A 14,632-nucleotide genomic window follows, 5' to 3' on the forward strand; every position below is an offset into this window, starting at 1 on the left:
TCCCTACCAACAGAAAGTTTGTGCACGGCGAGGGAGGGATAGGTTAGTGACCATTGTTATGCGTAGATAAGACAGTCAAATTCCACTTACGTGTGTCACCAGGTCGATAAAGTGAACACCGTGTCTGTTCAGAGCCAGGATATGGTCTCCGCCCTTCTCCTTGCCCTCAGTAACTCTTTTCACAGCAAAGAAGCTCGATCCAAAAAGTGGCCACTTGGATAATATTTCTGCAAACAAACGAACCAAATACTCATTCCAATGTGATTTTGTTGAAATTGATTAAGTTTTTTCAACGCCATGGCCCAATGGAGTGCTTTCTCCATGGCAGATAACAAACTGGTCTCGTAAATTTTCGATGAAAATCACGGGATAAAAAGCTCACCTAGTACTTGAGCTTTGCACGCCGCCGCGGTATTGTGCTGCACATTATTCCACGCCTGCTGGACCATGTTGCCCCACTGTTGTGGTCGCGGTTCCCTGAGACTCAGTGCCGGTTTTGGTAGAAGGTACTTTATTTCCTTGGTAGTCGGCTCGTGGGTCATGTCAGCAGCTTTGTGCAGCAGTGCGGCATTCTGGGCCATGTCGTACTGGAAGTAAAACCAAGCATCACACGTTACAGGGCTGATAAGAAGCCTACTTGGAGTGCAGAACAAAACTTCTCACAGACTTTCGTCTCACAATATATAAAAAACTCACGATAATTTCCTGCGGAAGATGATCCCCAGGTATAACCAGTAGCAATCCTTCCAAATAATCAGGTGCGATTTGATTGAACACAACTTCTATGTACAGCGCGGCGTCCAATCTTAGTGGATAGTACCAAACGGATCTGAAGAGGAATTGCGATCAGGGTTATAAATGTTCACGGAGAAACATCAGATTCATAATTGACTCGAATGTCTTCCTCACCTGCAGAATATCAAGTAGAAGACTTGATGGTTTTTGTGAAGCTCTGTCGTTACGTCCAGGATATATTCGTCCCTGGCTAAGGGCATCGTAAATGCGTCACCGTCGACGATGCAGTAGAGAGAAAACTCGTCCATTTCGTGAGGATTTCTAACTGATATTACGCTGCACATTTCCTCTATGACATCCTGTAGAAGAGTTTTTTTTTTTTTAATTTTACGTTAAAGGCTCGAAATGTTGAGAAACTTTCCTTGGTTGTACTGAAGTAGTCAGTAATGGTACCATTACAGAAACTTCACCATTATTTCCAAACATCGAAATTACCTGAACGACCGTCGTGCACTTTGTGTTTATAACCCTCTCGGTACCACCCGGTAGTCTATAAATTTGCCGTTTCGCGTTTCGTCCCGCGCTGATTGCCATGATCTCCTCTACGCTGGGAACGTTTTTCCTCCCTCCGTACTTGACGGTCTTCCGTAGATTCTGCAGACAGACGGTGGCGGTGCCGTGGAAGGCCCTCCTCTTGTCGTAGGCGGCAGTCTCCAGGTACTTTATGAGGTATGGCCTGAGTCCCTCGCTGCATGTGAAGTAGGCAGCAACAATGCTGAAGAGCCTCCAGCCGCGTTGACAGCTGTCAAGATTCGGGCTCTTGTTGTTCGTCGTCTGCTTCATCAGCTGGCAGTAGATCTCGTCCCGTAGAAGTTCCAGTTTGTGACAGTGCTGAAGAAGCGCAAAAGGAAAGTGAGAATCATCAAATTTTTCCCGCTGTTTTCGCCCAACACTGCAGGCCAGGCACTCTTTCCCTCACCATTAGTATCGTGTAGACGCATTTCACTTCGCTCATGTCGGGCGGAAGCGGCTGGTCACCCATGTACCGCATCAGACAGAGGAAGCACTCGACGGCCAGGGTGCTGAGCTCGGGGTCAAGTCGGAGCAAGCTCTGCTCGATCGGAACCAGCGAGTACTTGACCAAGTCGACCTGTTCCTTCCAGGTCCACTCGGCGCCGTCCTGCTGTCCCTTACCTTTCTTGTCCTTCTTCTTCTTGCTCTTGAGAGACTCGATCACTTTGAGGGAACCGCTGATCGAGCCGTCGGCCGTCTTGAGCATCTCGAATCTGGAACAGGAATTGCCACCTTGTTATTTTTCTCAACTTCGCGATTGTTAGCTCCTTCTCATCTCGGTCGCTTTTGTAAACCAGGTACTGTGGGTAAATGGTGATTGCTCCGCCGACTAGCTGCCACTTTACGCTGTGGCTACTCGGGGCTTATTTATCAAATGCCCCGTAATTAACCGGGGAAAATTAATGTAATTGCCGTGCATCGGTTGGAGCCTCGTCATTTTTCGAATCCCTGAAGGTCTGTGCCTCGGATGCCGGAAGCAACTTTCAACGCTCGACGAACGACTCTGAGCAATCAATCTCGGTGAATAGATGACTTTGGATATGAGACACGTGCGCGAAATGCAATTCTACGTTTCACATTTTTTTTTTTCTTTTAGACAGTATAAGCACATGACAGTCAACAAAACGATACAACTTTTGTACGAAAAAATCTTCTTACACGAGACGCTTGAGGCTCATCCTTTGAGGATATTCTCCGTTAATGATTATACGTGTTATTGATAAATATACACTGACTACGGCTCTGCGTTCCTTGCCGTAGGAAACCGCGTGAGGAAATGAAAAGCAGTGAAATAAACTCAGAGTTTTACACTGCAGAATACTTGAGCGACTGTCTATCTTTCTTTCACGCGAAATGTCATGCTTTCTCAACACGTGCATATACGTGCATGAGAAGTTATACCAGGTACAATATGAAGGGGCCCCGTTCTTATCTTGCATAAGGATAAAGTAATTACAACGGACAATTCTAATTCCCTGGGTGTGAATTAATTGCAGAGAATTGACGTGCAGCGAGCGGTGTCTCTCGGGCTAATTACCGGTCTTCAATTCAATCCTGGATTTCTAGCTAAAGTTTATATCTTTTATGCAATTGCTCTATTCAGGAATTCCCGGTAATCCGTCTGATGACATTTTTAACGTGAAAGCGACGAATGACCAGACTGCTGCAGGCGTAATAAGAAATGCGATCACCTGACGTGAACCGATATTCGTTTCTTTTCCTGCTCCAATTTGACAATATTCGAACAAACGTAGAGAATACTGTGAATAAAAGCTTGAAAAATACTCACTTCTCTGTGCTCTGCCGGAAGTTGAGCATTGCATACTGCAGCAGCGAATGCTTTCCATCGTTCACCACGGGGCCGCTTTCGTAAATGCTTTCCTCCTGGAGTCTTCCACCCTCGTCATGCTGTCGCCATTCTTGACTCTGGACGTGATTTTTCTGGTGGATATTGTTCTGCTGGTTTACGTGATTGACGTGACTGACGTGGTTTCCAGTAACCATGTGATTGTTGCCAACGTGATTTGCGAGCACGTGATTGTGGCCGTGGTTATTGAGCTGGTTCGCCTGGCTCGCTTGGGCCACTTGATGAGTATTGGCATGACTAGCTTGCGATTGAATAGATTTTGTTATCTGAGACACGTGGTTGTCGTGATGGATCGGTTTGTGCACCGGCTTTTTCTCGATCTGAAATTAAAACGATGAAAGGATATAATTATAAACAGTTGCCTCGGAGAAACGGAAACACCTTTCTAATACTCGCGAACTCTTCTATGTTCCAAACAAGTTTCATGTCATGCATCGATTCCGGCATAATGAGCTGCAAAGATTTGGGACAAGCAGTTTGTCTAAGCTGCTCGGAGTGCGTGTACTCTAAAATTAACGTTCAAAAGTGTGAATTTGGGTTAAGTGAATCACTTGTAGCAGCGTCGAGAGGCTCGAAAACAGTCTGGCTTTGTACACGCGGACCGCTGAAAATAATTCGCGCCAGGATGAAAGGCGAATCGAATGAATTTTCCAAGCGAAGAGGATCCACGCTGTTAAAATCCATCAGCGATACAAGGAATGCTGCTGCGAAGAAAAACGAGTTTGTATCATAAAAATAAAGCATTTTTCATCGGCGACTCGTAGCTCCTGACCGTTTACTAATGCGACATAAAATCGCCGCTTGACTGGCTCGCCTGAAACATTTTTCCGTGGTCGAGTATAAGAGGAGGAAGAATGAAAAAGGATGAAATCTCAACTTAATACGCTTCTATCTTCTCCCTCCACCCGCAACCTCGAGAAACAAGTTCCTCCAATCGTTCCGGGCACTTAAAGTTGGTCCCGGTTCAACACATCGAACTACGTTCTCCCAAGTACTAGGCATTTTTTAGGCTCACCATCGTCCATCGAACGGTAGAAGATGACGATACTTGAACGACTCTCGAACGGGTGGTGCAGCGTTGGAAGAGTCGTTAAGGATTCGGCTGCCGGTATTTGGAAGAATTTTGAATGGGTTCAGAAAGTCGAGCATGCTTTTGGAGAAGAGTAAATTAACACCGTATCTATAATCGAATTATCCACCGTGAAACGGTGAACGATGATTAAATTTTAATCTGCGTCAGCTCTAATCATGCTGATTATATTCACGTCCCAGATAGCTAGCGCACGAGGAGAAATTACCGATGTCCTGTTAATCGTCGACGTGAACGAGAGCCTGATTATACGCACGCTTCCGATCGAGTACCCGAGTGTAAGGTGTGGGAACCAACGCGAAGAGCTGGTGGAGCATGCATCGGTGACGACCCTGACCCACATACACATCTCCGGTAATGTATGCATCGAAAGGTGTACAGTTAGACCGCGAGAGGGAAATATTTCCGATAACCGGCTCTTCGTCACACGTATATTCAAACCAGTTTATCGACTCAGGACTCTGCGGGGTGGTGCGCCAATTAAGTCCCTACGTATCTGCACCGATCCGGAATTAGATTCGACCCAACCGATTCGCGCAGATCTGGAGACAATCTTCGACGCGATCAAAGGTGGCATTCCGGGGACTGCGGGAGAGAATCCGGCACTCGATTCAAGGTCGAAGTGTTGGTACGTTCGACTCGTTCATTGTTTCGCAATCCGGTGCTGAAAACCGACTTAGCGAAACACGATTGGCTCGACCTTTGATCCGCGATTCAACTACCGGATAGACGCTTCTAGAGCCGTATTATACCACGATTACGGCGTGATTACGTGATCTCATCCGCGAGTATATCGACTGACAATACAGACTGCTAAACCGTCGATGACGTGCGTGCGGCGCACGTTGGTGCCAGCCATTTATCAACCGAAGTGTCAGGGTTCGCGAACACGTAATCATTGAGAATATGTGAGCAATGAGAGGGGCAAAAATACGACAGCGCGACGTAAGTGATACATAATTGTCTCGACCTGGTAGCTCTTAACCTTCTCATCCAATTTCCTGAGGGTCTCCTGGATGGTGGATAGTGTCTTGTCGTTGTTGCCCTTGTCGTCCGAGTGAAGTTCATTCTGGGCTCTGAGCTCCTCGAACCTCTTCAGGATCTCTCTGACGCTGAGTTTGCTACCATCGGCGTTCTCCTCGGTGATCGTTTCCATCTTCGACAGTTTTCTATCTCCGTTAGACTTGGCGGCGAGTTGTTCGTTGCTGTAAAAATCCTTAATCAGCCCTTCCAATCGCAGCTCTTCAATCGTCGGCTGTTTCTGAGGTGGACTGATCGAGCGGTGTTCCAACGTCTGGAGCTCACCTGCGTGGACAGAATATTCGATCCTCGAGGACTTCCTTGAGGCGTTATTGTCCATCATCCCACTATTGTTGTTATTGTTATTGATCAAGTTGTTCTGACCGTTTCTCGAAACCTGCCTCAAACACCCTTCTTCCTGCCTGAGCTGCTCGATGGTCGGCTGTTTGGCCGGCCGGTTTGGTGCAGGTGGATTTTTGCTGACCTGAGAAAGAGGATTCAGAAAGGACCGCTGCTCGAGCTTTGTTACGTCGATCCGCGGGATGTTTTCGTAGTCGAATCTCTGCTGTAGTGCATCCTTCTGCGCGATCTTCGCCTTTGACGGATCGTTCCTCAGGTTCATAGCAGCGGTCGGAACGACGCCTTGATTCGGGGTCGCGAGGACATTCGACATCTTGGCTGGCCTCTGCACGTTCTTGTTCAGGTCAACCAGCGGCACCTTGTCGCTTTGGCCGTTAGCCGAAGGCTTGGCCTCTGCCTTCTTCTTCCCCTCATCCTTAGAGAAAAATCTGATGAACCTGCTTTGCGAGGAGGCCTCGGTGATGACGTCGTACTTGGGTCTCGGGACCTTGTCGAAGCTGGTTGAGTTCTTCTCCAAAAAAGCTCCCGAGTCGTCGGTGTGCCCGTACTCGTCGCTGCTTGAGTCAGACTCGGAGGACTTGACGAGCAGGCTGTCGGGCGAGTTGGTCTTACGGTCCTCGTCCGAGACGCTTCTGAAGTCTCTGTCGAACCTCGTCGCGTAACTCCGGAAGTTCCCCTTGTGCTGGTTCACCTTCGAGTCGTAATTCTCGTAATGCTTCCGGTAGTCATCTTCAACCCTTCCAAACTTCTCCTCGATCGCCTTCCGCTCGTTCTTCTTGTCCTTTCGCGTCTCCTCCTCGCGCCTCACGTCGTTCACTTCGAACCTCCTGAGCAGTCCGGATCTCTTTCCGAATCCTTGACTGTAGCTGAACGGCTTTGGTTCAATTCGACGATGCTCGTTCTCCACCGATTCGGAGTGATCGGTGAACTGGCTCAGGATCTCGGGCCGATGCTTTTGGCGACGTCTCAGCGTCGTTGGCAGGTCTGCCCAATTCCTAGACAGCTTTCGCGAAAACACACCTTCCGAGTCCGCCACTTCCCGCTCCATCATTATCGCGCTGTTTTCTACTCTGCTTACTCCACTTTGAACACTTTATTCTCTGAACTCACTGTCATCTTCCCGCACTCTGTTCATGTTCGTTAACCTCCCACACTGTTTTATTAATTCGTATTTCAAGGCGCTGAGCAAAGTCTTCCGTTGCCTGAAGTGCATGCAGACTTTAGTCGCACGTCACGTCATTAAGGAAGAAAGAACGATAAAGAGCATCAGCTTTCAGGAAGCAGAAGCCACTCACTCAGTACCTCAAAGTAGCCTAGGATTCAGAATTATAGTGCTTATAAGTTAGTCGCCCTTCAAATTTTCACTTGCGGGTTGACGACCGCGGTATGTCGGTAATTAATTTACGGGATGAATTTTTTCCCTTCTTTGTGTTTGTTAAATCGTGTTATTAACGAGATTCTCGCGCGCTCGAAACCAAGGGAATAATACTTGTTGAACAATAGCGCGTAGGCGGTAGTTTGCTTCGAGTGAAAAAGAAAAGATCACGAGCCCGTTTTTTTTTCTCTCTACTCCTCTTCTTTTTCTTCTTCTAAGATGCTCTAGTAGACTGTTATTTGGACGGTATTACGGTAGCTTCTACGACCGCGAGACTGAATGGGGATCATTCGCGTCTCGTGTACTAAAAGTGAAGTTGTAATCACAGTCGTTGAGACTCGTTTTTATTTTAAGAAAGTTCACGTATTATATCTACGCCTTTCTCATTCACCGTAGAAGAAAATGAAGCCGGGGAAGATGAAAAGGCACCTATACTATAACCCCGCTTTAATTGTAATTAGGAGCACACATGATTGTTCCTGCATTTCATAGGATCCCACAACCACGACGCATACGATGGTAGTAAGTACCATCAGATTCTCACGCTGAGACCACTTTCAAAGATTCGAGATTGCGTAGGCCGCTTGTTATTAACGTTAGACCAAAGATATCACGCTGACGATGGGATGGGGCGAATTCGTAATGATCCTACGCTGACCATTGTTGGGCTTATCGCGTGAGTGATTAATTCATTAATTCACATTTTCACTTCCCCACATACATCAAGTAACCAAAGCGAATGAATTTCATTCTCGATTGTCTGAAGGTTGTTCTTAATTCTTCAAGTATTTTCCTCGGCAATATCCTCATTCAACAGACATATTTCTGCGCCCCTTTCGTCCTTGTTACAGACCCGAGCAAATATACCCAAGACCCGGAAATTAGACACGTCGATAAAAAGGCACGAGTCGACTGGAAGCCTGACGTTAATTCAAACAACAAACCGTGACAGGACCTTACAGAGTAAATAACGGAATCGACAAAGCGATTGGTTTTCGAATAAAAACTGTCACAACCAGTGGACCAACTTTGTCCTGTTCTTGTTCGTTTTAAAAGCAACGAACCTGCGATCTGTCTTTCCAAGCCGTTTCAAATCAGCAGTGCAGTTGTTCAATCAGTTTTTAAAGATTAAAAATCGTGAATCGGCATCAACGGTCATGATTTCTATTTCTCTAGCTCACGGAGGATGGTCATCTGGACTTTAACACGTTTCAGCGTCTAGCAAAAACCGCCTATATTCGACCTTCGTGCCAGCATGCCAATTGGTCTGACCTCATCAAGTCAGTAGCCAGCAGGTTCTTATACTAAGATTTGTTTTTCACACCTCTGGTACAATTCAAGGACAAGCGGGTGGCCGGCCCATGAAACGTACAAACAAGCCGAAGATCAGTCGAGCAAAAAGAACCGAATGGGCGATAATTATTCGCAACAAATTTTCTAATCGCGAGGCCAGACGCGATGGCGACGCCAACAAAATCGGCGCAGAATAAATGCAAGTACCCCGATACGTGCCCCGACGCGTTTTACCCGGGCGATAAGTGACTGGTCACGGCTAGCTGGTTAGAAAAATATCATAACAACGGCCAGAGCGGCGTTACATGAGGTATAAAGAGATTAGCATCGACCCGTGAGGTAAGAAATCGGTTTCTCCACAGCTAGAGGCTGACTTCTGACGAAATCTTTTTAGCAGGACCTCCCGCCCGCACTGTGGTCCATTATTCTGACTCATTATTCCCCCGCGGAGATCTTACGGCTGTGGCGTCTCGAAACCGCACAATCAGCTGATTCATGAGATAATCCTTGGAGCAGCGGAGCCGCGGGATCAAAGCAGGATTAAATCGACCGATCGATCGAGAAAATCGGGACGATTTTTCGTACCGGTTTTCGGAGTTTTTAAATATTCGCGATAGGAAACTCTTCGATACCGGTCAGTTTGCAGTTTTTTTTCCTCTCCTTTTCGCGAGTCGCGTATTTTCAATTTGTGTAAATTCATTCCCGAGCATTCCACTTATACCGCTGTTAATTTGCACGGAATTCAATCTAAATTGCTGATCTATCAGCGGCGGCTGCACTCGCTCTACGAGCTTCCGTGATTATTATACGTCGGTTTAATCGCGCAAGTTTGATCGCAGTATTTCTTTTTTAGAAATTTCAACTCACGCCGAGGCGATTTCACGTAAAAATCGGTAAAACCCGATCGCCGGCGAATCGAGACCTACATATGACGTATCGAAGACCTGGTTATAAGGATCAATAAAACCGGTACAAAAATATTCGTAGGAAGATTTTGAAATTACTTTAAACAGTTACACGATCGTCGAATATTCTAACCACCGAAATATGTATTTTTTCAAATCACTCGTCACCCGCTCATCACACGACACTCTCACTTCACTTTTGATACCGGGAAACGATCGGCTCGTATCTCGTCTGTCAGTTCGAATTACGAGGTATCGATGTCACCGTGTGGGTATAAAATATCACCTGTACTTTTGCTACCGTGTAAAGATTGACGGCAGATGTTCACACCACAGCCTTGCAACACTCTAACGAAGAACAGCGATTCTCCAACGATCTTAATCCGGCAAGGATCGACGACGAATTCGATCTAACGCGGAGGTACCGAGGCGGTTCACCTGTGGGCATAAACACCTGACGGACAGCCGGACCGTTTGCCGAGTGTCTGGCGTTCGGGCGGAAAGCCTTCACGAGACTGATATCTGGGTCAGGCCTCGGTGCTCCGAAGCCGGGCCTCCCCAAGCCCCTCCATTATCCTGCCTGTCCCTAACCGTCCGCACCTCCTGCTTCTCTCGGGGGACGAGAAGAGCGACATCCACCCCAAAAACGAACGCAGCGCGCGCGTCCTGAATTCCTCCACCCGTTCCCGTGCAAGTCCCGTGTAAAAGGAAAACTGTTACACCGATTTAATTGTTTGTTGCAAACACATGTGATATTAAGCCGAGTTAATTGGCGGGGAATTTATCAGGCTATATCGGATTGACGTACGAATTTATTCATGTTATTATTCGTTTATGCTTCGATTCCTTCCTATGGTTTTTTGTTTCCGTTTTTCATACGTGGAATTCTAGACTGCAGCGGCGTAATTAGAACCAATGCTCTAATGATACTGTTTACGTTCTCCGGATCATCCGACAATCGCGTTTTACAACGACCTGATTCAATGCCGGCAAAGAATTAGACTCGTTTCGTAAGATCGTCGGATCGATTTCTCGTATCGATTGTGCAGCGCGAGAAGAAACCACGCGACCTTCGATTGTTCGATAAATTTGATCACTCGTTGTTGTACTGTCAATTTATTGCTATCGAGAATCATTAAAACGATCCTAAGATGTAGACTTTTTAGTATAACCTTGCAATTGCCCATCAATTTGCTTGATTGCTGCATTCCAGTTTTTTACACCTTAACATTCCAAAATTTTATCTCGTCATAACATTTACGCGAAATTTATTTGGCTTGGCATTTTATCTTCTGTAATTATATCGACGTTGCTTTTCCTATCCAAGATTTAACTGCGTTCACTATTTCAAGTTTACGTAAAACCGAACCACTTAGACATGTTTGCATAAAACCGTTTTTGCAACGGTGTTTCGTCGTCAAAGACAACCAGGAGTTAAACTCAGTGCGGCCTACTACTAAACTAATATTATAGCTGGCGCATAGCCGCGTCATTTTACTTACAGTAACCAGGGTGTAATAATTTCATCATCGCGTCACGTTAATTTTATAATTAAACAAGATAACTAGTTTTCGTATCCTGCAGGCAATTGAAACACGCAAATTCGTAAACTCCTGTTACCACGTCCTCGAGAAATTGCTGGTCAAAACTGAGACCGTATTCTGTTCTCCGTTGGGATCTACCGAAAGTTACGCTAAAAAATAGTTCTCACTCGAAAACTATAAAAAAGAAACGTGAACCGCATATGCGCGTGACATAAACGAAAGATTTCTAGTTCCTGGACGTGCGTCGCTAGAAGGCGAGTCTTCCTTAATGCACGATAGTCGCATCAATCAGGTAGCGAAATTATCGGTGAGAAGAAATTCGAATGTCTTATACTGGCAGGAATACCCGTTGCTTCAGTCATAAGCAATAAATTCGAATTAATTACCTACACTGTTCGTCGATCTTTCGTAAGATTCATCTCTGTCCAGTTCATGATCGTAAATAATTCTCTGGTCAAATACAGGACATTGGCACTGATTCCTAAATTATAAATATTGTAGCGTGTCAGTTTAATTTTCGGAGCAAAACGTAAATGACGGAAATAATTCTTTGGTAAAGTGCATAAGCGGATCAAGTAAAGTAATTTTTCATATTTAACGAAGTAAAACCATGAGCTTACCACAAAACAAAAGCCACCAAGAATGCGGAAATTCCTTGGTTTCCTCGATTCAAACTCAGTTCACGTGGAACGAAAATAGAATTTTTGCAGCTTGGAACCCCGATTGGAATAAAAAGTAAAACGAAAAAAAAAAATAATGCTTATACTTCGGATGATTTTTGGTAGTTGAGCAACGTAGCGTGCGACATCTCATCGCGAGATACGTGATCGAAGCGTTTCGATTTCTTGCCGAGTTTGCATGGTTTCTCATCGATCGTTTGTACGCGGTGTATCGTCAAAATTAATTATTTATTTCTGTTTTGTATTCACAAAGTAAAAAGCGCGAGAATGCGATCGGCGCAAAGCTTTCTTTAATTAGTCTACACGACGTACGTTACCGTCCACTCTGCAAAAGCAGTAACAGTATGGCCGAGCGTGCCGGTATAAACGGCGAGCTTTCCATTCTTAAGATACGCGTCTGAAATGATAATCAACATCGAGGATTACAAACTCGTTTTGCCCCGAGGGCTGCGCCCGCCTCTCGTTGCAGCAGCAGAGGAGCCGGATCAACTCGATCGAGAAACCCGAATATCATCAACTTTTTACTCCCGCCTCATTTAGATAGGACGGCATGCGTACTGCAGGCACCCTCGTCTCGTCTACGCGGCTAATTCTACGCTCAAAGAGAACTGAAGAAGAAAAAGATAGTAAGAAAAAAGGAGAAAGTCAAACGAGAGGGTTCAAAATCTAACCATGAAAATGCCCGTCCTCGCCACACGCGTCTTGGGCCTTGGAACATAACCGGACAGTCCCATAATGCCCCAGGTATATTTTTAAGGTGGGTACGGACTACGTTGTCGACTAGGATAAGTCGCGCTCACCGACAAAGGGAAATACATCAGGCTTGTCCTGTCCCAATACGCGTCAGTGTTTCCCTCCGACTTTTCTTCCTTTTCTTTATCTTCTTATTTTGTTTGTTTTTTTTTTTTTTTCTTTTTTTTTTCTTTTTTCTCTCTTCCTTTTCACGTTACGTCGGAATGCCATACGCGACCTATCTCACCGAAAATAGAAGGGACAAAACTCGACGTGCGGACATGCGTCTGGTTTAGACTGTAGCCGACGAAATATTCCGAGAAAAATGAAAACACACATGTATGCCAGGCGCGAGTCGTGATGTACACAGACTTTGAAAACTTCTTCTCCCTTTTCTTTACAGTTTTTTTTTTTTTTTTTTTACTCATTTTCATTCCCTTCGGCTTCTTTTCCCCCCTTTCCGTCCTTCTTTATTCGTTTTTTTTTTTTTTTCCTTTCGTTTCTCGTCTGATCGCTTTGTCTGTGTGCGCTTACCTCGATTGCGGGTGACGGGATTAGGATTCTCGACACGAAACATCGCAGGGACTCGGATTGTTATATACGGGCGAATAATAGCTGCAGTAGCTGCAGGCATGAGAGAGGAGTCGAAGAGTCGTGGAAGTTTTATTTTACAATCGGTTTGTGCGAAGCATTTGCCGAGGCTGCATACATCATCATTTTGAACCGCCAAAGACGGAGATTCCTATTCAAGTTTATTCTTATTATGATTCTTCTTCTTCGTTTTCTTGTTTGCAGTAGGCAAACGGCATTTCTAAGAACGGGACGATACCGTGACCGTTATCGGAACTAGAGTAGCCACATTATAATCGCCCAGCCATCATCTGCATACGTTATGTTTCTTTTCTTTTTTTTTTCTTTTTCTATTCCCCTTAAAGCATACACGCGGACAATTTGACGCGCTGATTACACGTTAACACTACAAATTACGGGGTAAATCGAGGCACCGGCACGAGTCAGTATCGTTTTTCAAAAAGACGATCATATCGGAGTGGCTAATTTACTGCATATTGAAGTTTCAGTTTACTATTATATTAACAACATGGCCATGACTCGATGCGAAGCCTGCGGTACCATGCGGCATTAATTTCCGACGATTTATGTATCATGTTACATTAATTTCTCAAGTTATTCAAAAGACAAGAATTACATGGAATCCAACGAATATGTCGTTTCACGTCTTTGTCTCTAAATACGTACACGTTACTTCACCGCGTTATTATCGTCCGGCTTTTTTCTAATTCCCTACAGTCAAGATATACCTGCGCTTCGGAGTCACGAGCGCGACTTCACGATACAGGCGCACGTGAATAACAGATACGAACCATAAGCGGGTGAACCGTGCATCCCGTTGGTATAAATGGTTGGTTACTGCAGCTGACCACAACGCAAAGTGCAGTTCATTTTCAGCCAACCAGCTGCAGTGCAGCGGCGGCGATGGACATATGCATATATGTATGATGTGTACATAGTACATACCGATGCAGGAAATAATTATGAACATTACAAGTGCAGTTAGTAGGTGCCGTTGTGGTTATATATCGTACGTGTACAGGTACATGGATATAGGATATAATGAAAAGATACGGCAGCTTTCCTACGGTCTTCTTAGATATTTTTTTTTATTCTTTCTTCCTCGTTATTTCTTTTTTCTGCGAATACCTCAACACTCGGCGTATAACGCGCGTGCACGTCAAGCAGCGTGCCTTTCTTTTTCAGTTTTGAAAGGAGAACGCCGATTGACTTATATACCTACCGTGGAATGCTGCAGAAATCAGACTTCTCACTATTTTTGCGTGATTAAATTAATTTCCCGACTCCCCCGCGCCTTTTTCAGCACTGTCATTTGATTAGCTGAAACTATTAATTGCCTGGTTCAAATTAATGGAATGAGCAGAATTTCGTACGGAAAAAAATCCGGAATTTCCCACATTGTGCACAAAGTTTCGAATGATTATACATCGATCACTTCCGGTATGGTTTATTTAAAGTATGTAGAACAATTATCATTTCCGTGTCAGTTTGCCGATTCAGACCGCTTTTTTCCTACACGGCAAGTATGGTCTAGATTTCTATTTCATTGTTGCGTATAATCTCGTGCTAGTACAGCTCACTGCATAATTCCAGCTAAGGAGTTACACCTTGCATGTAAGACTGCAGGAAAAATGCAATACGGCAATGCCGGAATTGTTAAACTTTATTACTGTGAAAACATTATAGACGAACGGGTCTATAAATTGCGGTTCAATGTCCGAGAAAATCCGAACCCCCTTAGTTCTCCTTCGTTATTACAGTACGAAGCACCGACTTCAGTCTTTACTGCATACTTCGCTGACTCTAATTAACGTTACGTCTACGCCTGCTTTACGTACTAATTGAATTTTTCGGCCAATGATTTTTA

At 45.1% G+C, this 14,632-nt stretch overlaps 1 protein-coding gene across 3 annotated transcripts in view; it reads right to left on the reverse strand.

The window, feature by feature from the left end:
* Positions 1–14,632, reverse strand: part of Myo10A (Myosin 10A) — a 56,196-nt gene that overhangs the window by 2,277 nt on the left and 39,287 nt on the right. For all 3 annotated transcript variants that reach the window (XM_046609777.2, XM_046609778.2, XM_046609774.2), the window contains 7 exons: positions 3,098–3,495; positions 1,715–2,021; positions 1,231–1,626; positions 910–1,094; positions 697–829; positions 383–587; positions 91–227 (listed from right to left, as the gene is read on the reverse strand). In XM_046609777.2, the coding sequence (XP_046465733.1) occupies positions 91–227; positions 383–587; positions 697–829; positions 910–1,094; positions 1,231–1,626; positions 1,715–2,021; positions 3,098–3,495 (1,761 nt within the window). The remainder of the gene's footprint in view (positions 1–90; positions 228–382; positions 588–696; positions 830–909; positions 1,095–1,230; positions 1,627–1,714; positions 2,022–3,097; positions 3,496–14,632) is intronic.

This window comes from Neodiprion pinetum, chromosome 2 (genome assembly GCF_021155775.2).
Source record: "Neodiprion pinetum isolate iyNeoPine1 chromosome 2, iyNeoPine1.2, whole genome shotgun sequence".
Classification (NCBI taxonomy): Eukaryota; Metazoa; Arthropoda; class Insecta; order Hymenoptera; family Diprionidae; genus Neodiprion; species Neodiprion pinetum.